Here is a 27,631-nt window from a genome sequence, read left to right on the forward strand (position 1 = left end):
ACAGCATTTGGATTACAGTTTCACTTGTAATGGTGAAGGTTTAATTCAACCCTAACCAGTGAACCTAGTTTTAAAGTGTCTTTATGCATGTGCCTATGTCACAAGCTCCCATTATAGCCAGTGGAGACGTAGCAATAGTCAGGGGCATCTGGCAAGTGACCCACTTCACACTAAGGTAGGTAGATAGTGGTAGGGCAGCTGAAAAGCCCTTCAGGCTCTACTGTCTACATCAGTTATAACTCCACTGACTACAACTGAAACTTGGATATGTGGCTTGAAGGCAGACACTTGGATGTAGGAATAAATGTAGAAAGACCCGGGGAACTACAGACCAGTCAGTCTCACCTCTGTGCCTGGCAAAATCTTGGAACAGTTTCTCCTGGAAAACATGCTAAGGCACATGAAAAACAACGAGGTGGTTGGTGACAGCCAACATGGCTTCACTAAGGGGAAATCCTGCCTGACCAATTTGGTGGCCTTCTATGATGGAGCCACGGAACTGATGGACAGCGGCAGAGCAGTTGATGTCATCTACCTGGACTTGTGCAAAGCATTCGACACTGTCCCACATGACATCCTTGTCTCTAAATTGGAGAGACATCAATTTGATAGATGGACCACTCGGTGGATAAAAAACTGGCTCGATGGCCGCACGCAAAGAGTTGTGGTAAATGGCTCGATGTCCAGTTGGAAACCTGTAACGAGTGGTGTCCCTCAGGGATCGGTGTTGGGACCGGTCCTGTTCAACATCTTTGTTGGTGACATGGACAGTGGGATTGAGTGCGCCCTCAGCAAGTTTGCCGACGACACCAAGCTGTGTGGTTCGGTTGATACGCTGGAGGGAGGGGATGCCATCCAGAGGGACCTTGACACCCTTGTGAGGTGGGCCGATGCCAACCTTATGAAGTTTAACCAAGCCAAGTGCAAGGTCCTACACCTGGGTCGGGGCAACCCCAGGCACTGCTACAGGCTGGGCAGAGAAGAGATTCAGAGCAGCCCTGCAGAAAAGGACTTGGGGGTGTTGGTTGACGAGAAGCTTAACATGAGCCGGCTTCAGTGTGCGCTTGCAGCCCAGAAAGCCAACCGTATCCTGGGCTGCATCAAAAGAAGCGTGACCAGCAGGTCGAAGGAGGTGATCCTGCCTCTCTACTCTGCTCTTGTGAGACCCCACTTGGAGTACTGTGTACAGTTCTGGTGTCCTCAACATAAAAAGGACATGGAGCTGTTGGAGCGAGTCCAGAGGAGGGCCACGAGGATGATAAGAGGGCTGGAGCACCTCCCGTATGAAGACAGGCTGAGAGAGTTGGGGCTGTTCAGCCTGGAGAAGAGAAGGCTGCGTGGAGACCTCATAGCAGTCTTCCAGTATCTGAAGTGGGTCTACAAGGATGCTGGGGAGGGACTCTTCGTTAGGGACTGTAGTGGTAGGACAAGGGGTAATGGGTTCAAACTTAAACAGAGGAAGTTTAGATTAGATATAAGGAAGAAGTTCTTTACAGTGAGGGTGGTGAAGCACTGGAATGGGTTGCCCAGGGAGGTTGTGGGTGCTCCATCCCTGGCGGTGTTCAAGGCCAGGTTGGACAGAGCCTTGAGCCACGTGGTTTAGCACAAGGTGTCCCTGCCCATGGCAGGGGGGTTGGAACTAGATGATCTTAAGGTCCTTTCCAACCCTTACGATTCTATGATTCTATGATTCTATGTTTCAGAAGGTAAGACCCAGCTAAACATGACAGAAAAGATGAACTTAACCATAAAGCTTTTGGCTTCAGCCTACAAGTTAAGTTTCTGGACTACATACCTGTTACCAATGAAGACTGAAAAAATAACAAGGCTACCAAGCACAACTCTACTACACAAGTAATACTAAATTACAAAGACCACTGCCATTCATAGTGTTCCTGAAAAGTATTTACTGCATTTTTTTTAAGCAGACTGGCAAATATTCCCGATCTCTTCCCTCCTCCCCCTCCCAAAAAATAAAAAATAAACACACACTTTCCTTTAAATCAAGAAAAGCACAATCACAGTGGCAAACTCATTTATAGGAAATGTGCCTCAGTTCCTCGTGTCTGAAGTAAAAAGGAGAATCACCCATGTTGTTTATTTACTTTACCTATTTACTTCTCTTTTGCTCCTAGTTACTGCTGAAGTCAAATATAGGTATAAGTTCATAACATAAAATGAGAGCACATATAGATAAGTTTCTATTTCTAAGGGCTGTGTCACTGCTCCACCACACAGGTGCCTCTCTCCTTAGCTTTCTCTTTCTGGAACAGCTAACATAAAAACAAAAAAGAAAGAAGCTAAAAAGCTAAATTCCATAAAACATTCAGATTTTCCTCACAAAGTGATATCAGACTGTGCCAGGCACACAAGTACATCAGTACAATTCAAGTTCCATCATGTTCTCATGGGTGGTAACACAGTTTTAGGGGAAAAAAACAAAAGCAAAACAATTCTGCACCAAACCCTTTATGCCCTTCAGACAGGAACAGCAGGCAACAGACAAGGCATTAGTGGTTCTGACAGGACACAACTGCTCCCCAAATTCTCAATTTGCATGATTAAACCATAGCTACTTATATATTTGCATGTGTACCAAGACACATGCACATGCCCAGCTTTCTCACAAAGTTTAAAAGGTTGACACACTTAACTTGTCAAAACACCAGGTACAGTAGCAATCAGGAGGACAAGATGGAAAGATTATTTTTCTTCTTACCCAGAAAAATCAGCAGAATACTGTCCATAATCAAAGATATAGACTCTAGTAATTTGGCACACAGTGAGGTATCCCAAAGCAAAAACAAAGCAATACCTGGAAGGAAAATGGAAAAATAAGCCTTTCAATTAAAAACCATAAACATTTCTCCATTGAATAAACTACCATTTAAGTAGAGTATTACATAATTGGAGTGTGTAATTACACCTTCATTCTGGTTGGAGTTTTTTGGCAATATTTATTCTACGCAAGCACATCAACTTGTTTTTAAATGTGTACAGTACTCACAAATTCTAATTGTCATTACCAAAAAATATTTATTCATATAAATAAAACAGAATTTATAACTTCAAGTACCACTGTAAAAACTGGAAGTCCTATAAAGAGAAAATTAATCTGTAAAGTTGGGGTTTTTTTTAGTTCAAATTAATTTTTCTCTCTGAGTATAAAAATGTGGCAAATTACACATCAAGCAATTTCAATTAAATGTATTTCTATACATTCAACATTCAGTACCACAAATCCCACTGCTGCTGTTTTCAAAGGAACTAGAAAAGGCAATTTTCAAGTACAAATATTAGAAGATATCCGAGTGAAAAAGGAAGAGGATGCCTTCATGCCTCCTGTTAAAGCTGATCCTCAGCAAACTAACAACCACCTTATGGAAGTATTATAAATTTAGTTTCACATGTAATTTTTTCAGGTCAGTGTTAGGATCCCCCCTGCCTTTTTAAGATGTACAACAGCACACTAGTGAGAACTGCTTTGCCAACACACCTCACAAAACCTGCCAGATATTCTTTGCAGTTAAAAAGGATGGAGAATGTCAGCAGCAACTTAACTAATCCCTTTGGACTTTACGTATGAACTTCACAGTCTTGAAGATTTCCACATAACTTGGGAAACATTCATGGTAATGTAATCAAACACTTGTTTCATGTTCACAAGACTAATGTGCAACCCCTACAGCAGACCATATTACACATTCAGAGTTCATACATCACATGGAAAATCATGACTAGGACCTAGGTGAAACAGTGAGGGACACCACAGGAAGACCTTGGAACGTGCTTTTCCTCCCTTTTCCAAACAAATTTTTTTGCCAAAAAAAGTGTTAATGTAAATAATTCTAAAGTCTTAGAAATTATTCTTTAATCTGAAAGTTGCAGTTTAACCTTTAATTAGGAGTTGTGCTAGATATAAACCACGTAATATGTTTAAACATCCAACCTCCAAATTACGGATTACCTTATATATCAGTAGCTAACCACACGTCTTCCTTTTTTGGGGAAAAAAACCCCAAAATAAAACAAACCAAACACATTTAAGGTGCCTGTTTTAGCAACCGTTTATTTTCCATTTTCATGAATATTAATAATCCAGAAACTGTATTATGTTGGGTGGCTAACTGGTACAAAAGTATAATAAGAATTCAACAAAATTACAAAATAATTGGCTTATAATTATACTAAATCATTTCAGCAAGAAAAACAATTTAACACAATTAAATGATATGTAGAGGACTGCAGGTGTCAGGAACGTGATACAACATAGAACTCTAAAAATTTTGGAATTAAAATTTTTCTGAGATATTTTAACAAAACCTACCCACCCCACACACCCCCTGCAAACCCAACAGACAAAACCCAGGTTTCAGATGGATGAGGAGTTTGTGAGTTGCAATCAATCCCAGTTATTCCATTCACTAAAAATTCAGTACGATTTTCAGCTTTACCAACCTCTCAGTTTACATGCTAAACAACCCCAGATTAAAAATGACTTGCTACATGTAGAGATAACTACAAACTCAGCCACGGATAACCGTACTAAAAAGCCAAGGAAAAAATAAAACACTGTAGTTCTCTTGAAGAGAATCTCATTTTATCCCCACAGACAGGATCATGTATTCATTAACAATAGTCTATTTACAGTATATTGCAACAGGTCTAAAATAAACAGAATTGCAAAAGTAACTAACTACAGCTTTCATAACTTAAAGTGTCATCCATAGCAGCAATACCTACTTTGTTAGGATGAGAAACACTCTTGTGTCATTAGGCCACAACCTCAGATGGAAGAAAACAGACACCAGTTTCTACTTCGTATAGTTTATGTCTTAAACCATTTATGCTGTTTTTAAACGAGACATTACAAAGACTTCCTTTTGCAAGCAGGAAGGCTACGCTGGTAAGTACAACCGAAATAAAACTAATGAAGTAAAGCACTGAGAAGCCAGGAAACCTTAGGTTCTTTTCTATATAGTTATTACGATACAATCCTATGTGAACATGCAACTGCAAATTCCTGTCTCACTGAAGAAACACGTCATTATTCGTGATATCTTTTAAAAGCTTGGCATTCAAGTTTAAGACACATCCAGTCATTTTACTTGTTGCATACCTCCCACATGCTGCACTCGAGAAGTTTGGGATTTCCCCATGAGCATTTCCTCAGTTCTTCTCCATGCATTCAAGTGTTTAATAAAAATTGCATTCCTCTTTAAGATGAATTTTGTGATACTCAATGTTACCCCAGTTCTACATATATGAGGAAATTGAGAAATAGAGAGATTACATTGGTCTGAATACCAAACGGGGGAGATGCAAGGTCAATTATCGGGCAAACTTATCTGTTATGAAGTTGAAGAAAGGACATCACCAGTACATTTCAGTCACATATACACAAATCTATTCCCAGGCGTTCCACGAAAGGTGAAGGATTCTATTTGTAGCTAATAGAAGTAGTTTAAATCACATTGTAGTGCCCTGCACTTAGGAACAGACTGAGGCAAAAATGCTACCCAATTATCGAACAGCGAAATGTGCAGGGCAGTTTAAAGGTTACTTTTTCATCTGCAGGTTCCTGTGGCTTAAATGCCTTCCAGCTTCTACAGCAAGTTAACTTTCTGCAGTGAAATCCCTGGCTTGGAAGATGAGGGGAGAGCAACAGGTGTTGCCTATTGACTTCAGAAAAGCTTTTGATGCTTGAGATTCTCACGAACGAGCTGGTGGTGCATAGGGCTGGATGAGCAGACAGTCAAGTGGATTGAAAACAGGGTGAATGGCCAGGCCTAGAAGGGGGTGATGGGTGGCACAAAGTTGATTTGGAGGCCTGTAATTATCTGTGAACCCCAGGGATCAATACTGGGTCTGATCCTCTAACATCTTTATTTATGATTTGGATGATGGCGCAGAGTGCAGCCTCAGCAAGTTTGATAATGACACCAAACTGTGATGAGTGACCAATACACCAGAAGATTTTGCTACCATCTAAAGGAACCCCGACAGGTTGGAGGAATGAACTGACAGGAACCTCATGACGGTCAACAAGGAGAAGTGCAAAGTCCTGCACCTGAGGAAGTACACCACCAGGCACCAATATATGCTGGTAGCCACTCAGCTGGAAAGCAGCATGGCAGAAAAGGACCTGAGGGAACTTGTGGACACCAAGTTGAACATGAGGCAGCAACACATCCTTGCAGTAAAGAAGGCAAGGGGGAGGGACAGAGCTATCCCAACATCTTTAAAGAAGAAAACATCATTTGCTATGACACTTGAGCAGGAGCCCAGGTGGCACCTTGCCTTGAGGAAGCCAGAAACATCTGTCAGATCTAGCATCTGCTATCCTTCCCAATACCCTCTTCCAAAGCAAAACCTAACTTTACTATGAAAATCCCAGTTCATAAGAACAGTGAGAAAATAACACATCCCTTCCTGCCTTCATGATTACACAGCATTTCTCTGGTTTTGGAGTATGCTGACCAAAATGTCAGCCACGTGGGTACTTCCAGATCTCCTGGAAATACACATTAGCCATCATGACGAAGATGGTGGAATTTTTCACAATTCAGTTACTATCCATGCTGAAGTTGTAGTGCAGAAATGGAGGAAAAATAAAAGGCAACTTAAGCTCCTCACTGAGATTCCAGATTCCATTGTACACTCTAAACCAAAATCTGCCTTCCCACAGAGCAGTGAAACTTGTTGCTATGTTGCATTCACCAAACACAACTGCAAATTTTCACTATCTTTCAACTATGTCAGCCACCAGTTCCAAGTTACACGCAGCTTGGAAGACTTCAAATTTTTAACTGATGAGGAAAACACAGGAACTTGCAACCCATACAATGCTTTTCACCTTCCAAGTGCATCTCTGCATGTTAGCCATGCCATACATCCTTTGTTGATGAGAAATGTCATTTAATCAGGGGAAGTTCAGCAATATGTTCTCCCTGCAGGAGATTTTAAAAGCTTACAACAGCTTGCGTCATTCCTGTTGTTTCTCCTGGAGGTTTGTGGTGTAACTTGCTGATCATCTGAACTCTCATACAAATCCAGCTTTACTTTAAAACACTCAAAATAGATCTGAAAGTGCTTTGAAAACTTTCTAAAGTATTCTTACTGCTTCTTACCCTCTTCAAAGACTCATTCTCCAAAACCACCCCTTAGATCAGAAAGTTGAGTAAGGTTTTGGAAAGCTCATCAACTTGAAGTTTTACCCAACTACAATACGATTAACTACAGGCTGTACATGAATGCAATGGTTTTACCCAAGCCTAAGTTTTTTCCTTCAGAAAAGCAGTTGGTCTTAAAAGTCAATGTTACTCTATACCTGCTACTTGGTGAATAATATTTTTAATATGTTCTATCCATTAAATTCTACCATTCCTTTAAAAGAAACATACCAAGTAAACTAATTAGTTTTTTGAAAAGTATATTCTAATACATAAAATATAACTTTTAACATACTATATACACATATTACAGTATATAGAAAATGCTAAGTAAGCAGCCTCTCCAAGTAGTACTCTACAGAAGGTGCACATCAAGAGAATTAATTCTATTAAAAAGAATCCTCTATTAGCAAAGAAAATATATTACCCTATATTATTATTTCTTATCCAGTCATTTTGTCAAGTAACATTAATCAACAGAAATATGAGGGCTTTTTATGCATATATATAGCCATAAAGATTCCTTATATGTGTATGTATACACATATACACACACACATACAGATATATAGGCTTCAGTTCCTTCACATTACATGAACCTTCTTTCAGTTTCCAGCTCAACATACATTTTCTATCACACTTTCTACTGCTAAACTGGAGTAGCTACATTAAATAGATTTCTGAAGTACCATTTCTGCTAATACAGAAAACCTCAGCCTCATATCTCTGTGCTATCCCTCTTTTTTATCATTCTTACAAGTTTAGCAGCGTCAACAGAACATCAACACCAGCACTGCTCATCTACTTCAGTGCAAAGCAGTCTGACTTTGTTTGAACAGCTGATTTATTTTATTTTTTCCTACAGGCAATGCCTTTTTATCCAGCATTGCATTATAAATTTGCTCCACATGATACACCTACCCTCCTGCCCACCACATCGTCTGTAACAGAGAAGGACATAAAGGCCACACACAAGTGGCAGTACCAGGTCAGGGAAGCCTCCATCTAGCCCAGGATCAGGACTGTGCCTTCCCCAAAGCAGCAGCTAAACCACAGATGCCTGAGAAAGCAGATGAGCAGAACAAGCATCAGAAACTACTTCCCAATGCTCTCCCAGACTCAAACCATTCGCACCTTGAAGAGCTGGATTCAAAAATGCCATCCAAGCATATAACAACCCTCAGCATACTACTCCTCTACCAAACTTTTGCTCCAAAGCACACATCTCCATCACCCTCTGTTGCTCCAAATACACCTGAGAAAGATCCATTAATTTCTGTATTTTCAGCATAATTATGCACAAATTTGATAGCACAGAAAAAGCCAGCAGAACCTGCTTATATAAAGCTTTCATGATTCTATATTCTGTGGTTTAACAGCAGAACCCCCAGCTTTTATCCGTGTCCCTCAGAAACTTTGGGTGGCCAGCTAAGAAAGAGCAAGAATATCTATCTGCAGGTTAGTTTTAGAGCTTATCTGCTGATGGGGTAAGCGAGGCTGCACACAGGCCCAGGGTAACCATAACATCCATTAGTTGATTGTATTTACATAAGCAGGTGTAGGAGTTGCATTTTTGTTCAATTTTACCCTTTGGGGCAATCAGCATCTTAGTTATAAAAATATTTTGTCAAGTACCTACCATACCTATCTCCATTTGCACAAAATGCAGCAAAAATAGAACTGTGACCTTGACAAAAGCATGCTTTGGGAGATGTCATAACAGCTTCTGTTATTTTAGGCTCTTCCCATGCAGTGGAAGGACATCAGTAAATGCTATTTTGCTGGAAGAAATTTAAACAAACCAATCAACACAAGGCACCTTTTCACCAGCTAGTTGGCAGTTACGGACTTAGTCTAGAAATGAAGGTTTCATGTCAAGATCTGCTCCTTCCATTATCTTAGGAAATAACACTTTTTTTAAATTTTTTTTTAAATATGCAATTCTTCAGTTTCAAAAGGCAGCCCTGTCCGCCATGTAACATTACACTGCTCTGATTTTTAGGAAAGGTTACAGAATAGCCTCTGAGTTTTCCCTGTCCTGTGCTGAAACTTGCTGCCTGGATTGGTTTGTTTGTTTTTCCTCCTGCTGTGGCAACATAAAAAACATTAAAAATTAAATCCTCCCTAGTGTCAGAACTGTATTTTTATCATAATGCAGCTATACTGTTTTAATTCTAATGAGCAAAATTAGTTTTCACTGTTCACACAGAGAAACTCAACTCTATGCAGTTAGAATATACAATATTTTGTTTGCAAAACTTCAGAGGGGAAAGAACACATCAAGCAAAAAGGTCCAAAAAGCCAAAGCTAAACATCTATCTAATTCTGTAATTATCACTTATAAGCCAATAAAAATATGATTGGAATTAGCCAAGTTTTGACTAAGAATCACAAGATAAGCTAAGCTGCCCCAATCTGCTGTTGATACATCAATAAAAGACTCCTATTTACACAATTCGCTCTAACATACATCGGTGTTACTCAGAAAATTGATCAGTTTTATGAAGTAGTCAGTAACAGACTCGGAGCGTGTGGTCTTAACCAAGTCCCAGTCCTCTCTGTAATTTGAGAAACCACTCTAAAATGTGAGCAATATTAATCTTTTAGAGCCAGTTGGATGCCTTCTGATCCACACTCTAGTCTGTCCTTTCTGATCACTTCAAGCAGAGATCCAAAACGCACTGAAGAAAACAAACAAACCAAAACACAAAAGCAGACTGCCTGTGAGCCCATTTCCAGAGAAGGAAGAGTTCATACCATCCTGCTTTGGTGACAAGCAATCCAGCTATCCCACCCCTCTTTGACCCTCAGTTGAAGATTTTTGGGTCTCATAACCAATTCAAAGCAAATTTAACAAGTGGACAGTTTTCCAACATTTAGACGCAACAAGGGAGTGTAGCGATAGAACAAGAGGGAATGGCTTGACACTCAAAGAGGGTAGATTTAGATAAGATATGAAGAAATAATTCTTCACTATGAGGGTGGTGAGGCATTGGAACAGGTTGCCCAGAGAAGCTGTGGATGCCCCTGGAAGCTTTCAAGAGCAGGTTGGATGGGGCTTTCAGCAACATGGTCTAGTGGAAGGTGTCCCTGCCTGTAATAGGGGGGTTGGAACTACATGATCTTTAGGGTCCCTTCCAAACAAAACCATTCTATGATTCTATGGCCAACAGTCCTACACAACATATGGCACAATGGCTGCATGTGGCCTCCAATGCCACTTGCTTGGCCTGCCTACCACTGCAGCGCAGTGGCTTGCTAGGTGGCCACCATGTACTGGCATGCATCAGGCCCACACCTCTGGATTGCACGTGTCTACACTGGGCTTTGCTCAGCCGGTAGAGAAAAAGCTATCCAGGTCCATCAGTTTCCTGCATAGGGTCAGACACACAAAGCCATGGGACGCGAGGTTTCATTGGCTCCGCTGCTGCTGAAGCATTTGCAATGCTTTTTCTTGTTTTGTTTACTACAGATTTGCTGTGGAAGTTATCACTTGCCTAATGTATTTTGATGTTCTGCTACATAATGGCAACATAATGGCTTAGTAAAGTAGATCTTGAATCAAGCTAAATTACACAATCATTCCATTTATAGCTACACGCCATATCCCAAATGCAACATTAATATATGACAAATACAACACAGATATTCTTGTCAAAAACAAGTACTAGAACTTGGTATTTTCCACGTGCTCCTAAGTTTACACTCTCTCACTTTCCAACCTCTCACCCTACTCCCTCCAAATCTGGAACATCTCAAGGACAAGGAGATCAGATTCAGGCTCTTGTACATGGGAGAAACATCATTTACAACTAAATGGTGGGGGATGGGGGGAGAGAAGAGGAAAGAGGTTGTTTCCATGTCTTCCCTGGGATGGAAGAAACATGTTGTGCACTTCATTCTTACTCTAAGTCTCCAAAGGAACATAGATCAGGAAGGGTGGGAATAGAAAAATTTATTTTAGCCCTTATCAGACTCAAAGCTGAGAGCTAAAGCTGACCCTATCCAAAATCTTAATGTTAAATGGAGAAGAGACATAAGAGGTCACTTAAGTTCTCTCTCACTTGAAAAACCATAGTGTGTCATATCAACCCCTATTTCTGCAATACCTTGAAAGTATAACAGTAAACAACGCAGATAAGAGCACTAGATCTGACATTTTATAGTTTAAAAAGTTGACAATAGCACATAGCACTTAAAAATACACAGCAAAGAAGAAAGCCTAACAGCTTCACAACACAAAACATGTAACGGCAGAACTCCCTGATGCTGGAATCTACCTTACGAACCCCAGATGAAGGAAGGACGCTCCTGGCACATTTTCTGACAAAGATAAATACTCATGGCAGCTATTTTATTTCTAAGTTCCACAAACACTTCTACACTGGTGCTGTGAATTTTCATCTGTTCACCCACTTTTCTATATAATATTTGCCTAACTACATGATGTTTCATCATCACAGCATGTAAGTGATTTTATGCTTCCTCTTTCTTCCATGTGATACATAAGTAACCTTCTTTCAAACATCAGAACCATGCCCAGTATCTTTACTTCTGTAAACAAGCAGAAACTTAAAGCACATAGGCAGAAAGAGGCAGAGATAGGTCTCTTTAGGAGCTAGGCAGCAACTCAACTTCTGTAGAATATTTTTAAGGAAATAAAGATGTTATTACAGAACATCGACAATAATAGGACTATTGTAAGTACTAAAGTACAGCCCTACTAGTCATAATAGTTTAGCAAGTGTAAACATGAACTAACACAAAATTTTTTCAACACTAAACCATTTTATTTCAGTGGATCGTAAAGCTTCATACACGAACCCACAGCCAGTAAAACAGAACAAGTTCTCTGCTGGCAAAACCTTACTGAAGTCAATCATTAAACCCGTTACTGCCGTCAACTCGGTACTTGGCAAGTATCATCTTGGATAAAGATAAGAGGGAGCTGTTACTGCCATTCATCCACTCACCACCCTGCTCTAGCCACACACCCGCCCTGTACCCCATGCACACCCCCAAGTGCTGCAGCTATTGCTCCTTCCCGGCTGAAGAGCAGAGCTGATTCCCAGCTGCCTCAGCCCCCCAAAGCTCTGCTGCAACCCCCACCCTTGCCTGGAGACACACCACCTGAGACAAAGAAACAGCGCAATTGCAACAGCGCCCGGAGAGAGGGGGAAGCTTTGCTCACTCATGAGGTCATGCCAGCTGGAATTTGTGTTCAGCCAGCCAGGAGACATTTTCTGCATGTGTTAAGGATGGCAGCAGCTGGGAAGCATACGGGATATGATTTGCTGAGAAGGTGGTTGTGCAGCCAGAATCAGTGCATGGGGCCGCTAGCAGATTAATAAACAACTCGAATTCCTGCAAGGTGGAGTATGCAAAGTGAAAGGCCAAGGGAATCAAATTTAGTTACAGGAACAGAATATGTGAATTATTCCAATAGGAAAGGAAAGCCAGGAGCTTGTGCTAACAACCTAACACAGCTGCATTTCCTTTTAGAACAATTCTGAAAACAAAACACCCTCTTTTACAGAGGAACTTTATCAGAGGGGGTGATGGTACAATAGAGTACATAGGGCGGGAAATAGATCCCACCCTATTTCTTGCCTTGCCTTCAGGAAGGAATCAAACAGTTCTTTGATTTTAACAGGCCACTGAATCAACTGCAAGCTCCACAGCTGGTCTGACCTGCACCAGAGCTGCAGCCCTATTGCTTCCCAAGCTATCTGCATCATCTCGCATCAGACACATATCTCAAGCAGCACAATAGCTGGAATAAAAGCTTTCTGAAAAATCTGATTTACTTAAAACATAACTTAAACGAAATGCCTGCTTTGCTCCAACACTTAACATTCCTTTAACCCGGAAGGCTGGAAAAAGCAATCCTTTTAGGTGACTTGGTTCATTTCTGTCCAATTTTCTCCACCCCTCCTCTCAGCTAAGTTAAGCACCACAATCACACAACAGTTTTCTATCTTCTACATCCTTTAATCAATGCATGGCCATGCATATAACATTCACATGATGCATCAACTTCACCACTGTCACAGTAGTTGTCATATGTTCCTGCAGAATCACATGTAGAGATCAAAGTCAGCTGTCTCCTGCTCCCAGCCAGGAGAAAATCTGTGGGTAGCTCCCTTTTCTTTGCTCTGTGGTGAAGTCTGACACCAGTTACAGGATGGCAACTTCTATTTTCATGCAGATTTCTCTTCTCCCACATGACAATAGAAACACTATTGACTAGTTCCAGGGATGAATTTGAGATACTCCACAAAGAGCAATATGCAATAGAAATGGCATGGCAAGACACCAATCCAAAGCAGAAGTGAACTCTCTGCATAATGGTTATTTGTAGTCCTACCGTACACGCATAAGGAAATACCTCAGACTGATGGCTACGAAGAATCAGTACCTGTAGATTGTTGCATGCAAGTACACAAAGAACCCATTATGAGAAAAGCCTTGCATTTATCTTTAGAATATTTTTCCTTCTTCCAGTTAACAATGGGAAGCCAAAAGAAGAAAATTAATTACTCAATGACAGTCCAAGTCATGGCACAATCATTCATGGGAGTGTCATGCATTAACCCCAGGCAAACAATAATTATTCACAGCTACATTTATGATCCCTAAGTAACTGTATTCTCAGAATATTTACTTATATATTACACAAGTTTATAATTACATAAACTATGCTTTTTCTTAGTTTTGATTTACTTGGATACTGTCTTGATCCTATCTCCATACACACATTTGAAGTTCACTGCACTTTCAGCCAACACTAGCCACTGAACTGCTTGCACTCCACTTTGTAATCTCCCCGTTCTTCAGTTAAGGCGTACAAAACCACTTGCGTCTGTGATCTTTTAACAGCTTCAAAACCTTCCCTAAAATGCCTAGAGCAATCATGTTATCTCACAAGTAACTAAAAATAAAAAATAAATTTAAAGAAAATCAGAATTGCTCAGTTTGTTCCAGACAAAAGAATCATGAGACCTGTCCCTAACAACATACTGTATAAAATCAGCTAGCAGAAACTTTGGGGTAGATTTAATCACAATATACACTAGTGGAAGAGGCTACATTTCTGTATAAATGCAGTTTTCTTGTCAATGCTAAGATAGATAAGGAATGTCAGATTGTTCAATTATCCTCTGAGATATGAAATCAAAATCATGAATTATTCACCTGTATGTACACCCCTATTAGTGCCATTTGTCTATCAGTCCTCATCAAGGTGTTCCATTACCTTCCTGAATTATTCTTTCTCATTTCCTAGAACTCACTACAGATCTCAACTTTCCAGTCACTCAGAAAAGTCATTTAAAATTCTCCTCAAGGAAATAAATAATAATCAACCTTACTTCAACGATTTCTTTGTCCCATCACTCAAACACTTTGCATACTCACTGATGATCTGGAAATTTCCTCATACTACCAGTTTATTCTGTTTCCTACAAGTAGGATGTGACCGAACACAATGAGCCACTTTTTATGTGAGCTAACACCAGCTTTTTTTCTTGTCACAAATAGGGTGTCCAAGCAAATGAACTTCTCACTCCTGAATCTTTTGTAACACTGACTTTTTGATGAACAACATCTTTTGCTGCTAGCAGGACTGCCTGGAGGCTGCAAGTTATGTACAAGGAAGGTATCTGCAATCATTTTGCTAGCTCAAAGCTTCCTTTATGAAAATTTTTATTACTTAAATTCCTACATCCACAGGTAATACAAAAGTTACCAGAGAATTCTAAAGAGACATTTATGAATTTTAAACCTGAGCTACAAAAAAAGAGACTGAGAAGAGAGTTTGTCTCAGATTTGTATTTTTCATGACTAGTACTAGTCTGAATTGAGAAATACGCTCAGATTTCTTTTTAATCGTAATTCTAGACATTATGCAGTGAAAAACTCTGTATTTAGACTATTAAAAGCCAAATATAATCACTTAGCAGTTTGTTAAACTTAGAGCAACAGTCAAGAAAATAATTTACACGAAATAGTTTACACCTATCTGTTCACAGCAAGAAATACGTTACACATATAGAAGCAGATTACTATTATTGCAGTGACAAAGGCCCCACTGCGCATTAGATAATTCACCATAACATTGCTAAACAGGCAGCACAGACAGGCAGAACAATCAAGGGAGAGATCTGAATCCCAGCAGCCTAGGAGACCCATCACAGACTCATCACACAATTACAAAGACCAAACCAAGATCCACACATACAAGTGTTCCTATTTATATAGTTGTTCTTTAGGCATTCAAATTCCTGTTGTATAAATCCACAGAACCTTGATATTTAGCAGCTACATTTACAGAGCTGTTTCAATCTCTCTGACTGTCCCATATATGAAACATGAATAGAAATCCTTACCTAGTTCACAAGAGCATTCTATGAATAAGCGCATTAAAGACTACAGGAAGACCCAAGTACTAAACTTGTTTACTCTCCAAACCAAGTTTTGTTAGAAAGCATCAAACATATGTATAAATTCTGTTCAAGCTAAGTAAAATCACTAATTTTCAGATAGAAGAGAACTTTTAATTCCATTCTAAACATGTTAAACTCCACATCAACCCTTCAAACCTAAAAATAGTGTGATTGCCAGTCAGTCAGAAATTTAATATGCATCCAGAAGCTCCTATGCTGCACTTGCCAGGAATGTCAAGACTTTGAAAAATAACATACATTATAACAGTCAAGACAAACTCATCTGTAACACAAGCACACAGTGCACGCTCTCCAATTATTCATTACTGTGATGCCTGGCAGTGACACTGCAGTTAAGCTTCCTTTTGTGTTTCCATTAAAACCAAATTTGAAGAAAAAAATTTAGCTAAATGTGCATAGGAAAAACCAGTTTAACCTTTTTGGAGTTTATGACACTTATTAGTGACTCAAGAATGTGAGGGGAAGTGGACTGTATCTTTTAAGCAAAGAGAATTTCATACTGGTTCGGCCACTGAAATCTGTAGGTATCTAGTCACAGAGTAATGAGAACTTCCCCATGAGGGGTTTGAATCAGCTGTATTCTATTCATATGGAACAAAATATACTGTCTTTATATGCCTATTTTTTGCCTTAGTTATTTGATAATCAGTTATGTTTTCAAAATGTGAATAAATCTCATTGCTCGACCTTAAGACCACCAGGTATTCCTTCAGCCAGGGCTAAATTTAAATAACTATTTGGTACTAAGAGTCCTAGCTCTGCAACCATTTATAATGCTCTTGCTCTACTAGTTATCCTACCTTTCGATGTTGGAATGGTTGAGAAGGCATTCTGTAAAGACAGTATTAGTCTGAAAACAAATTCTGTTTAGGCTTTTTTGTCACTTGGAAAATTTAAATCATATTAGTTTGAAAAAATGTCAAGATGGAATGCTTTTCAAACTTCTGCTAGGTGTTAGGGACAAATACTGTTTGCAGTAACGCCATTTCACAGAGTCTTATGTCAGCACACACATTCAAACAAGAAGCAAGAGGAAGAAAAAAGTTGGTGGCAGTCTTGTGAGAAGAGCACATAATTAAATACAAGCAAACAGATTGTAAGATTCATGTTATGCTTCGGTGAGTTTAGCTGAATGCCAGAACCATGTCATACTTCATCTCTGGAGATGCAAAGATAACAGGAAAAGTGTAGACTGAAAAAGGATGGGGAAAAAGCATCAACAGAAGTCATCATGAGAAAAAGCAATCTACTTCAAGCAGCATCAACTGTAAACGACACCCACCAGAGGAAGCTTCAGTCTTGTCACAATTCACAGTAAATTAATTACTTAATAGCTAAAGAGAACAGTAGTAAACTTATCAGGTTGGTTTACTAAAGTATTTTCAGTCTATATGAAGGCTCTATCATGCCTTCAAGAAGGCTCTATCATGTGGATCAGATATTTCTATTACAGCTGAAAGCAGCCTTCGGCTACTAATAAATTAAGATCAGTGACATAGCCAAAAAATCAACAGCATTCCCTTAAGTTATTTGTACCTTTGCCAGAGAAGGCATTTGTAGGAGATCATAAACATATTAACACACCTCTAGCCTAAACTCGTTATTGCCACTACATACAGACATGCTACATCTCTGCAATGACTCAGTTTAATTCTCAAATTGCTTACATTATTTCAACAGTGAAGCAATAAAACCTGTGAATGCAATTATATCGAAAAAAATTATGTCCATATGTCTCTTCTGAAATCTATGACTGCAAGATTAAAGGGACAAAGATTTTAATCCAAAGGAGTAGCTATTCATCACTGCCCAAACCATACTGGACCACTGCAAAAACCACGAGACCAGATTTGTAAGGAAGAGAATGAAACCTCCGACTATCAGAACTGGTAATAGAAGCCCACAGCTTTGTACTTTGTTAGCCCAAGGTATGTTATATGAAGTGGTAATAAAATACATTAATCACAGTCAATTTTAATTCAATGTGGACAATGGGGCGTATGGTAGGTTTTCCTTCTCTAGGCCCACTTTCATCTTTTATACTTCTACTCCTGGCTGATTATCAGCTTGAAAGACAAACAGTATTGGATGGTGACAGTTATTCAGACCCAACAGGATAAAGTCCTGAGTAACCTCACCTGACCCCATTGCTGACCCTGCTTTGAGCAGGAGGCTGGATCAGAAACTTCTTAAGATCCCCACCACCTAAAACCTCTCATTCTATGAGTTTGCTCTGTTTACTTAACTGTTAATTTAACAGTGTACGTAACTGTTGATTTTCTAAGATAAAACATGGTAAGGGAAACAAGCAACTTCTACTAAAGTTTGACATCAAATACTAACATAGCTGTATTCCAATCATAAAATAGTAATGCCTAACAGCTTCTTGCCCCCAAACAAGTTAATTTTCCTCAAAAAAATCAAAATCCTTCCTTGCACTTGTGAGAGAGGAGAGTTGTGCAAGAGGAGTACCACAGGGTGCTGGGTGAAGCAGACCTTACTGAAAGAAGTTACACCACAGTGATCAATGCTGGAGCACAACTGAGATGTTGCTGAATGGGGATAAATGCAACAACAATAGTTTTTTACATCGTTTCAACCCTACAGTATATATATGTCACCATATAGATTATAAAATAGTTGTATTTATGGAATTATACCAGAAGCACTGTGATTTAAAATCCCAATATTTTAATGTGATAGTAGAAACATGTACCTCTTATACAAACTTGTAACGTCTTAAAATGTGAATTTAAATAGAAGATTCTATTGCTCTGTAAGCATCACAGTTAAACCTCAGATTTCTCTTAGTGGTCCACACATTTACCTTGAAATATCCGGTTTTAAATTGCAGAAGTCCGTAACTATGAAAGCAAATGTTTCATCTCAACTTTTAGTATAGCTGACAGATTGTAGAAAAATGCAGTTTTAATAAAGATGACAAATATTTGTAAAGATAGTTTGACAGAATTAACTTGGGAAATGACAGGGGAGCATCAGAGAGGAAAAGACTCAAAAAGATTGCTAAATTTAGTAACCATATGTCCCACCAGACACTATGATTTGCTGTGGGAAATCACCATTAAAGAAGTCTCCACATGTGCATGCCCCAAAACAGTCAAAGCAGGCCAGGAGTTATGCAAAGTACCCAGAGTTAGCCGCAGTTTTAAAATAAAGTGTCTGGATTCTGCACCCTCCCCCCATCCCTTACAGAAAGCTTTCCAGAAGTGTTATAAAGTCTTTATTTTTATGGGGTGGAGGGAAGGACAGGGGGGACAGGACACAGAGGTGGACACGGCATACAACATAACCACATACATATGCATTACTAGAACAAGAACTAGAAGCTTACATTTTAAACAGAAAAATCTGAGAGCAAGTAGGGCAGGCAGAACAAAAAGCACATCCCTCCCTCTGTTCCTTGTGTCCTTGGCAGACAGGCCCATACTTCCAGCCAATTCTACTATTTTCTGAACAGTAACAGATTCTGCTCAATTACCCCAGTCCCTCGGATGCTCTCCCTGTCCCCTCTGAGGCTCAGCCACCGGCTCCTGGCCCCTCACCGAAGCCTCACAGCCTCTAGATAAGCCATGGGCATCAGCAGCTCCCTCTGCAACTCTCCTTTTGCCACACTTCAGCAATTTCCCCATCTCTTAGTCCCCAAGTCTTGTCACAGGAAAAGGCAATTTCCCCCTTCATACAAGAGATCCACCTATCCTTGTCTGAAAAGGAAGCAGGAAGTCATGATGCATTTTATTCCCTGCAATTATTTTGGTACTTCTTAGGCATTTTTGTTTTACATAAGAGATCAACCCAATGGTGCACTTAAATCGGTATCTTTGTCAGGAACTGATAAATCAGAAGTGGATATGAGAACCACATAGCACAATAGCTCAGACTAGAAAAAACCTGGTTAGAAGACAAACGTTACTTTCATAGTGAAAGTATGGGAGGTCCATTAGGAGACCTATTAAGAAGGCAAAAAACAGGCAGGAGTGACAAGAAATAATGTCAGGAATATAGCTCAAAACATTCAGATGAGAATCAAGAAAAGTGATTACAAGAATCAACTTTGAATGGAAAACATCTTATGACTCTCAATCTTCAACAAAATCACCCACTCTTGATTTTGGAATACATTTAATTAAACAAGTTCTTGGTTTAACTGGGGGGAATACTATGTCTGTGCTGTATCAGTAGCTAGGTAAGATGAATTTAAAAATCTCCCTTTAAAAGTTTACCTTATGAAGGCTTTATCTGAATTCCTTACAGCTGGAAACCATTTTAGATTTTGATGCCTAGCATTTATAAAGCTCCCAGAATCCTTTCTCTCTGGTAAGGATATTGAAGCCCTTCTTGGCATTCTCCTATGATCTTGGCCCCAGGAAAATCCTAGAAAATGAAAATCTAGATTTCAACTATGAACTGAGATAGAAGCAGACACTTGCATGTTTTGGAAGTGGAATTTTAAAAACTATTTGGTTTTACATTCTCCATGAGAGAAGTAAACAAGCTGCCTTTCATATCCTGGGCATATGCATCTTTATGCATAGCCCAAACTAGGTATATCATTAAAAGTCGATACTTATTCAGGGCAACAGATTGCCAGGAACAAAAATACTCTTTTTAGGAATGGCTATCCCTATTGGACAGGTCAGACCTAATTCCTGCTTCTTCTACTTTCTCAGCAACAATAAAACATCAAATCCAGCTTTCCACCTCAGAACCCTTCCCAGTCTTCTCCGCACTGTCGTACAACAGAAGTGCAATTTCTCCTATGAAGACAAACAGCTTTAGACAGGTTCTGATCTTACATCTCTTCTAGTTAACTTCTTTTTCAATATTACCAACTCAAATGTCTTCAATTTCTCCTTGGAGTTTTCCAAGGTACTTGAGTTTTTCTAACCTTCTCCAGATCCTCAGTAATTGTGCAGTACTCCACATGAAATAAAGTCCTTGACACTGGGTTCTCTATGACAGCACATTCCCTATTCATGCAAGGACACTTACATGAATAATTGTACAATGAATAATATTATTCTCCACTTCACACAGCTTGCTTTATGAAGTTCCCTTGGAGATCCCTCCATTATATATAGATCCCATTCCTAATTTCAAGCTATGTTGTATGCACAGTTGAACAACCTCAACTCAAATAAGTATTGTTTGCTTTTACAGTGCTGAACTAAGCCTCTCATTTTTTTGTCCGTTTATTGTCTTCCATTAGTTCTAAAGTTCCTCAAACTCTTCCTTTGTCTGAAGAAAACAGAATTACCTGCAACTGTTCTCCGAATTAGGCGAAGTGTTGCCAGCAGGTCAAGGGAAGTGATCCATCCCCTCTACTGGTGAGGTCACAGTGGGGTAGCGCATCCAGTCTGGGCTCCTCAGCACAAGGGAGATGTAGAAATACTTGAGTGAGTCCAATGAAGGTCCCCCCAAGGAAAATGAAAGGACTGGAACATCTCTCCTACGAGAATAGGCTGCGAGAGGTTTAGTGCATGGTGTCCCTGTCCAGGACAGGGGGGTTGGAACTAGGTGATTTTAAGGTCCTTTCCAACCCAAACCATTCTGTGATTCTATGACTGTTCAGCCTGGAGAAGGGAAGGCCCAAGGGGATCTCATCAATGCATATAAATACGTGAAGGGAAGGTGCAAAGAAGATGTAGCAAGGCTCTTTGAAGAGGCAAAGGGCACAGAAGGTCCTGTCTGAATAACAGGAAACACTGTTACTTTGAGAGTGACTGAACACTGGCACAGGTTGCTGACAGAGGTTGTGGAGTCTCCATCCTTGGAGATACACAAAAGCCATCTGAACATAGATTTGGGCAACATCCTCTGATTGGTCCTGCTTCAGCAGGGAAGTTACACCAGATTACCTCCAGAGGTCCCTTCTAACATCAGCCATTCTGATTCTGTGATTTTTTTCATGGGTTTCTTTTCCAGATCATTAATACATCTAATTGAGTCGTAGGATTGCTAAACTTTTACCCAGAAGACTATTTCTACTAGCTTCCTCTTACAGGCGATACTTAATAGACAGCAGCCCATTGTCTCTAACAAACACTCAATGCTTAAGAGCAACTCACAAGAAGCTGTTTTCAATCCATCTTTTCTTCTAACAGTTACAATATGTTCAAAAACATACAAATTGAATAGCCTGTAAATCATAAAGGCTTCATTGCCAATTTCAGAAAACAAATTCTAAGACTCAAACAATGAGAAGAAAGCAGACTTGACAAATCAAAATAAAAGTTAAATATAAAAGTTATTAAGCTAATTGCAGCTTCGTCATATAGTCATCCGCTGAGAAAAATTTAGCTTGGGTAACATTTTCTCAAATCAAAAAAGGGCTAAGATTGTTTAGAACCTTATCTTTAAAATTAGAAAGGGGAACTCAGAAAACTATAGACCTGTACACTTGATATCAAGGGGTTTTGGGGAGATTTTGTGGGAGATTTTTTTTCGGGGGTGGGGTGGTATTTGTTTGGGGTTTGTTCCCCCCCTGCCCAGTATGTATTCATAAACACCTAGAAGGTAACTAGTACAATACAACTGACTGAAAGGCTGGTCCAGAAGAAGTACTATCAAAATAGCCTATTTCTAATGACCTGGTTAGATGACTGCAACTTACAGATGTGGTCTGCAATATGTGCCATACCACGCACAGTTAAAGCCTAATGACTGCCATGACCAAACCTACCCTATACAGCCAGCATGAAGTACAGGTATGCATACAGCCAGTTACTCTGTCTTAATCCTAATGTTCAAGTCCCTGGAGACTACCTGCCAATATCCAAATTGTACAAAAAAAAAAAAAAAAAAATGTATAATTTGATGATGTTTCATCAATAAGGATGTATCAGATATAGTTCTGCTAACTGAAATAGGAAACATTTAAGTATTTTGGTAACAGTAAGTACAGTAATTATATCTGCAGGTGGACATTAAATTAGAAAAACTGCACTTAGTCAATCACAAAACCAAGTTACTTTGGAAAAAAAAATTAAGAAAGGCTTAAAAGCATCAGATGGGGTTGAATTAAATTGTGTGCAAAAGCACAATTTTGGCTGTAAATGATCAACCATACAAATGTGTAATGGAAACCAACTATTAGGTAGCATTAGAGAGAAAAGAATCTGTGGAAAATCACAGCATTGCAAAACAGACAGAATAAGCTTTTTACTCTGCTTAGCATTACAAACACCTCAATGTGTTTTGAAAAGCACATCTCCAAATGACATAGAATAACTGGAAGAAGTCCAAAAGCAGCTACACAAAAATGGAAAGAGGTCTTGAAAACACAACCTGAAGAGAGATTCAAATAGACTTGCCCAGGCTTTACTGGACTGAAAGGAGACAATATAATTAGAAGATTGCTGCAAATGGCAAGGGAATACACTTTCCTACACAGATGAAGAGGCTCAAGCTACAGAACATTTAGACTAAGCTTAAGCTAGTTTCTAGGAGAACCTAACCACGACCATAGTTAAGCACGTATAGAGAGTGCCTAACAAGACTGAAAGCTCTTGTGGTTTTTTTAATTATTATTTTTGATAATCATTATGTTTAAAAGATCTCAAACTGCCTTTGACTAGATAAACTCTCAAATCCCTTCCAGCCTCCTTTTTCATAATTCTACTACTGGGTTTTGTTTCCCAAATAAACATTTTTAGAAATGAGAGAAAAGGAATCTGCCTTAAAAGTTGTCCTGTGTGTAGATGAAGAGACACATGTATTTAAAGTATTTATAATTTAGAGCCTGTTAAAAGCTCAGATGCAATAGTGAGATAAAACAGCTGTGGGAGCCAGTCAAGATGCTGATGATCTGGCAACACAAACTCAAGAATAGGAATGAAAGAGACACACCCATGGGAGTCGTTTGTGTGTCATAACATTTTAGTACTACTTAGCTTTCTTTTAAATGCTTCCAACCTTGTCAAACCAAGGTTACGTTTCCTGCTGAGGTTCCTTTTTTTTTTCCATTATAGAATCATGTAGCTGGTTTTGAACACATATTCCATACACTAAACGTTTAATTAAGGAGTTCAGCTTTGCTGTGAGGGTGGGCAGTCTACACCTCTCCTATCTCTTGATCAATGCAAATATTTTTGAGTGAGAATGAGGCTTTAGCACGAGTAATTTCAGAAGCATTTGTTTGTAAGAGGGAGGTAACCCATAATCTTTTTTCTATGTTCTAATTCACAAATTGTTCAAATACTTTGTGTATCAAGTTTCTTTGCAATAAGCCACAGAACACACCATTAAATGCAAAAATAAAATTCAAGCAGCGTAGAAAATTGAACTGAGCTGAAGTTCTCACACTTTTTTTCCCTTCTACATGTATCTCAATTACTCCACATGCTTTTCTCCAGGAAAAGCCAGATGGAACATTTCTTATTAATACCTTTGGGAAAGCAGGGACTGTAAGAAAGAGGACAGAATCTCTGAAGAAATTCAGAAATCCAAATTCTATGCTTAGAATACTAGCTTCCTTAATTTCCAGAAAGAGGGAAGAAAACATGGAGCAAGTTACAAATCTAGTAATAGAACTATGGCATTCAAGTCCTAAACGTGTCCTGAATGAGAATATAAAGTTTGTGGCCAAAGCAACATTGACAGTAGTCCTCAGTGAGACAAGCTATTCCTAAAACTCTCATAAAAACGCCAAATATGCATATTTACCCCAGGAACAGATGTAAAGACATTGTGGATTAAAAGACTGAAAGTTCTATTTCATCAAAAGCTTTGCTCCTCCTCCTTGAGCAGTGATCTTGGACTCTACAGCAGAACTGCATCCACACACTGATTCTCAATAAGACATGCCCTGATCAGCACAATAAGAAAGAAGCAGGCAGAGAAGCATGAAGAAAGATGAAGGCTTCTTCCTTCAAAAAGGCACTTCCAAGAGCGTTGATCCGTTGACGTAAGTCTTACTGTTTTTTTCCTTTTCTGCAACTGGGAGAAGACAGCGTCAGAAGAAACGGAATACTGTTTCTGGTCTACTCCTGCTGATCTCTTCATAGTCTACCTAGTCTGCCAAAGGGTATAAGAATCAAAACCAAAGTAACACACTTAAAAGCAAAGAAAGCTTCTGTATTTAAGAAAAAATAAAACAGAACAAACCCTAAATTGAAAGTACTTGTAATACTCTTCAGCTCAGAACAAGCCTTCAGTTTTCAATTAACATTTTAATAGTGACAAATCATCAAGAATCAATCTCTTTCTAAAAGTCTGAGCTCATCTAAGAGGAAGGTTTACACTTGCTTCATTTAAATGGTGATCTCCACACTAGTAGCTGGTCCATAGACTTTCTGCACCCTGTATTTTAGACAGCTTTGTGTCCCAGTGGAATACCTGGGAATAGGACAGGCAGGTGTCTGAAATGATTTCTAGGTTGCTGAGGAAGTCCAGAAATGCTCCCTTACTATCTAGAAATGTGTCCTGTGGATTTGAAGCTCTCTTTAGGCAATATCTGGAAATCACATTTCATTGTATCTATCTAGTTCAAGTATCAGGAAGATAGTATCTTTCATTACTGCAGCCAAAAAATCTCCAAAATAGCCTATGACATTTAAAGGGTAAAGCTGCTATTCTCCTTTTAGAAATTGTCCCCCCCTCTCCAAGGTTCAGCTGGAAAGTATGATACAAAGATTTTATTTTTTTAATAATAATAATTGTATTTGTAGAAAAAAATAACAGCTACCAATTAATGGTAAAGCCAGAGGACCTGCTTCCTGCTCACCTTTCATGCTGTACTTCCCTTTGCTTTGCTTTTGATATGCTGAACAATGTCAGACTACAAAATGACAGGTAGCAATGACACAAGGATTTGTGGGGTTTGCGGTTTTGTTACTGTTTGTTTTGCGAGGTTTTTGGTTAGGTTTTGGAGTGGGGGGTGGGAGTGGGGTTGGGAGTTTCTGGTTTGGTTTTCAGGGGTTTGGGGTTTGTCTGCTTGCCTGGGTTTTTTACAACTAAAGCACTCAAGCAAGGAGGATTATCTCCAAATGGTCTTTTAAAAGAACCTTAGAGGAAATGAGATTCCGTAACAGCATCATGTATTTGGGAGAGTAGTTAATCCCTTCAAAAAGAAGAACAGGAGCATTAAAATAATTTGGAAGTAGTTGGCTTTCTAATACTGTCATATACTTGTTATCACAAAAGCCTGTAAAAGTCATGCAACAACTTCTTTCCTGACTGAAGCCAAAAGGGCCTTCCTCTGCCCAAACTTAGGTGAGAGTCTGACCTGCAGAAAGCACTTATAACATGTTATATCCATATAACATGGATACAGGAAAACACAAAAGCACTAAATACGTAACAGTCAGATAAACACCACCAGCTCAAATTCAAGAAAAATTAATGTGCCACTCTAACCGGAAAGCAGGGAAAGGCATGGCAGTGCACAAACAAAAGGTCAAGACACCAGTGTTCTACAGAATGACAGGAAAGGCAGGCAGTAGGTGGATGGAAAACAGCAAGGAGGTGCATCCCTCACAGGAATGCAACCATTAGCAGGTTCTCAGAAAGGTCCAGCTGGTGAAGTGGAACATGTGTGTACAAGAGAGTGGCTAAGTTGGCTAGTTTCAAGTGCATAAGCATAGCATTAGCTTCCTTTCACTAAGAAACTGAAGGGAAGGAAAAAACTAAAAACAAAACAACACAACCCACACAAAGCCCATCTTGCATTTCTTTTTTAAGAAAGGGGACCAGAAAGGGATTGAACTGTGAAGGAACAATTAACCCCGTTAATACTAAAATGAGGACCTGATCTTTGGAAATCTGCAAGTGTCTTAAGGTACTAAAGAATTAAAAAGTTAAAAACCAAAACTGAACATGCAATAAAATAAACCAGTATGGCTCAGATACAGCAAATAGGCAAATAATGTGGCTAAAAAGATTTGTACAAAAGCAAATTGGGATTGTTTTGAAGCTGGTAGACTTAAATATCGTAATAGGTTTTCTTAAGGGAACAGAGCTAGGCTCTTGGAGTGGTGCCCAGTGACAGGACCAGAGGCAGTGCGCACAAACTAAAACACAGAAGGTGCTGTCCCAACAGCAGGGAACACATTTTTACTGTGAGGGTGACCAAGCACTGGCACACATTTCCCACAGACATCGTGTAGTCTCTGTCTCCTTAGAGGTAGATAAAAGCCAACTGGACATGGTCTTGGACAACTAGCTTTAGGTGGCCCTGCTTAAGCAGGAGGGTGACGTCCAGAAGTTCCTTCCAACCTCAACCATCCTCTGATTCTGCAAAGACTTTTCAGGCTAATACAATTAATAAAACAGATTATTTCAGGTAAGCATTAGAAAACTAGGACTTGGTCCTGTATGAGTCAATCCTGGAACCCCAAGCCTAAAACCTTGCCATCAGAAAAATCAGATGCTGGCAGAGCAGACAAAGCAACCAGTTGCTGCAGGGGAAGGCTCACTGTTGAGCCTTTAATGAGAACTGTCTGGTTTATACTGAGGCTACCACCCATTTTCTCCTCTGCCTCCTCAGAACTCCTGGCATCTAAAGCATTCAGCGTCTATCTGGCAGGAGTCCCATTCTGGAATCCTTCAGGCTCTTTCTAAGAGATGGGGTACTTTGAGCTTCTCTGGCACAACTAATCAATATTTCCATTTGCAAAAGATTCCTTTTGGCAGAGAATTCTTAACTGACCACACTGATAGTTCAAGGATTGTCTGCTGAAGTTACCCAATGACAAAGCCTGATTACTCAGAGATCAACAGGTCAGGACAACAATAAATACACAAAGTCCGTAATTCAAATACTTTTTGTTTGGGTTGTTTGGTATCCTTTTTCCCACCTTCACTCAACTGCCAAATGAAGCAGAAGTTGCAGGAGTTATCTGTTAATCACTACCTACAATTCTTAAGCACAGCTGCACACAGGGACAGGAACATGGCAAGAATTCTCACTACCAAGGAGAGCAAAGAAACCTATATGGGTTGGTCAGTGACTTGATTAAATGCCATTTCAAACATTTG

At 39.4% G+C, this 27,631-nt stretch overlaps 1 protein-coding gene across 2 annotated transcripts in view; it reads right to left on the reverse strand.

Annotated features, from left to right (window-relative positions):
- The window catches only part of MBOAT2 (membrane bound O-acyltransferase domain containing 2), a 95,427-nt gene that overhangs the window by 36,119 nt on the left and 31,677 nt on the right, over positions 1 to 27,631 (reverse strand). For both annotated transcript variants that reach the window (XM_030490965.1, XM_030490966.1), the window contains one exon: positions 2,720 to 2,815. In XM_030490965.1, coding sequence (XP_030346825.1) covers positions 2,720 to 2,815 — 96 coding nt within the window. The remainder of the gene's footprint in view (positions 1 to 2,719; positions 2,816 to 27,631) is intronic.

Source organism: Strigops habroptila, chromosome 6, assembly GCF_004027225.2.
Source record: "Strigops habroptila isolate Jane chromosome 6, bStrHab1.2.pri, whole genome shotgun sequence".
Taxonomy (NCBI): domain Eukaryota; kingdom Metazoa; phylum Chordata; class Aves; order Psittaciformes; family Psittacidae; genus Strigops; species Strigops habroptila.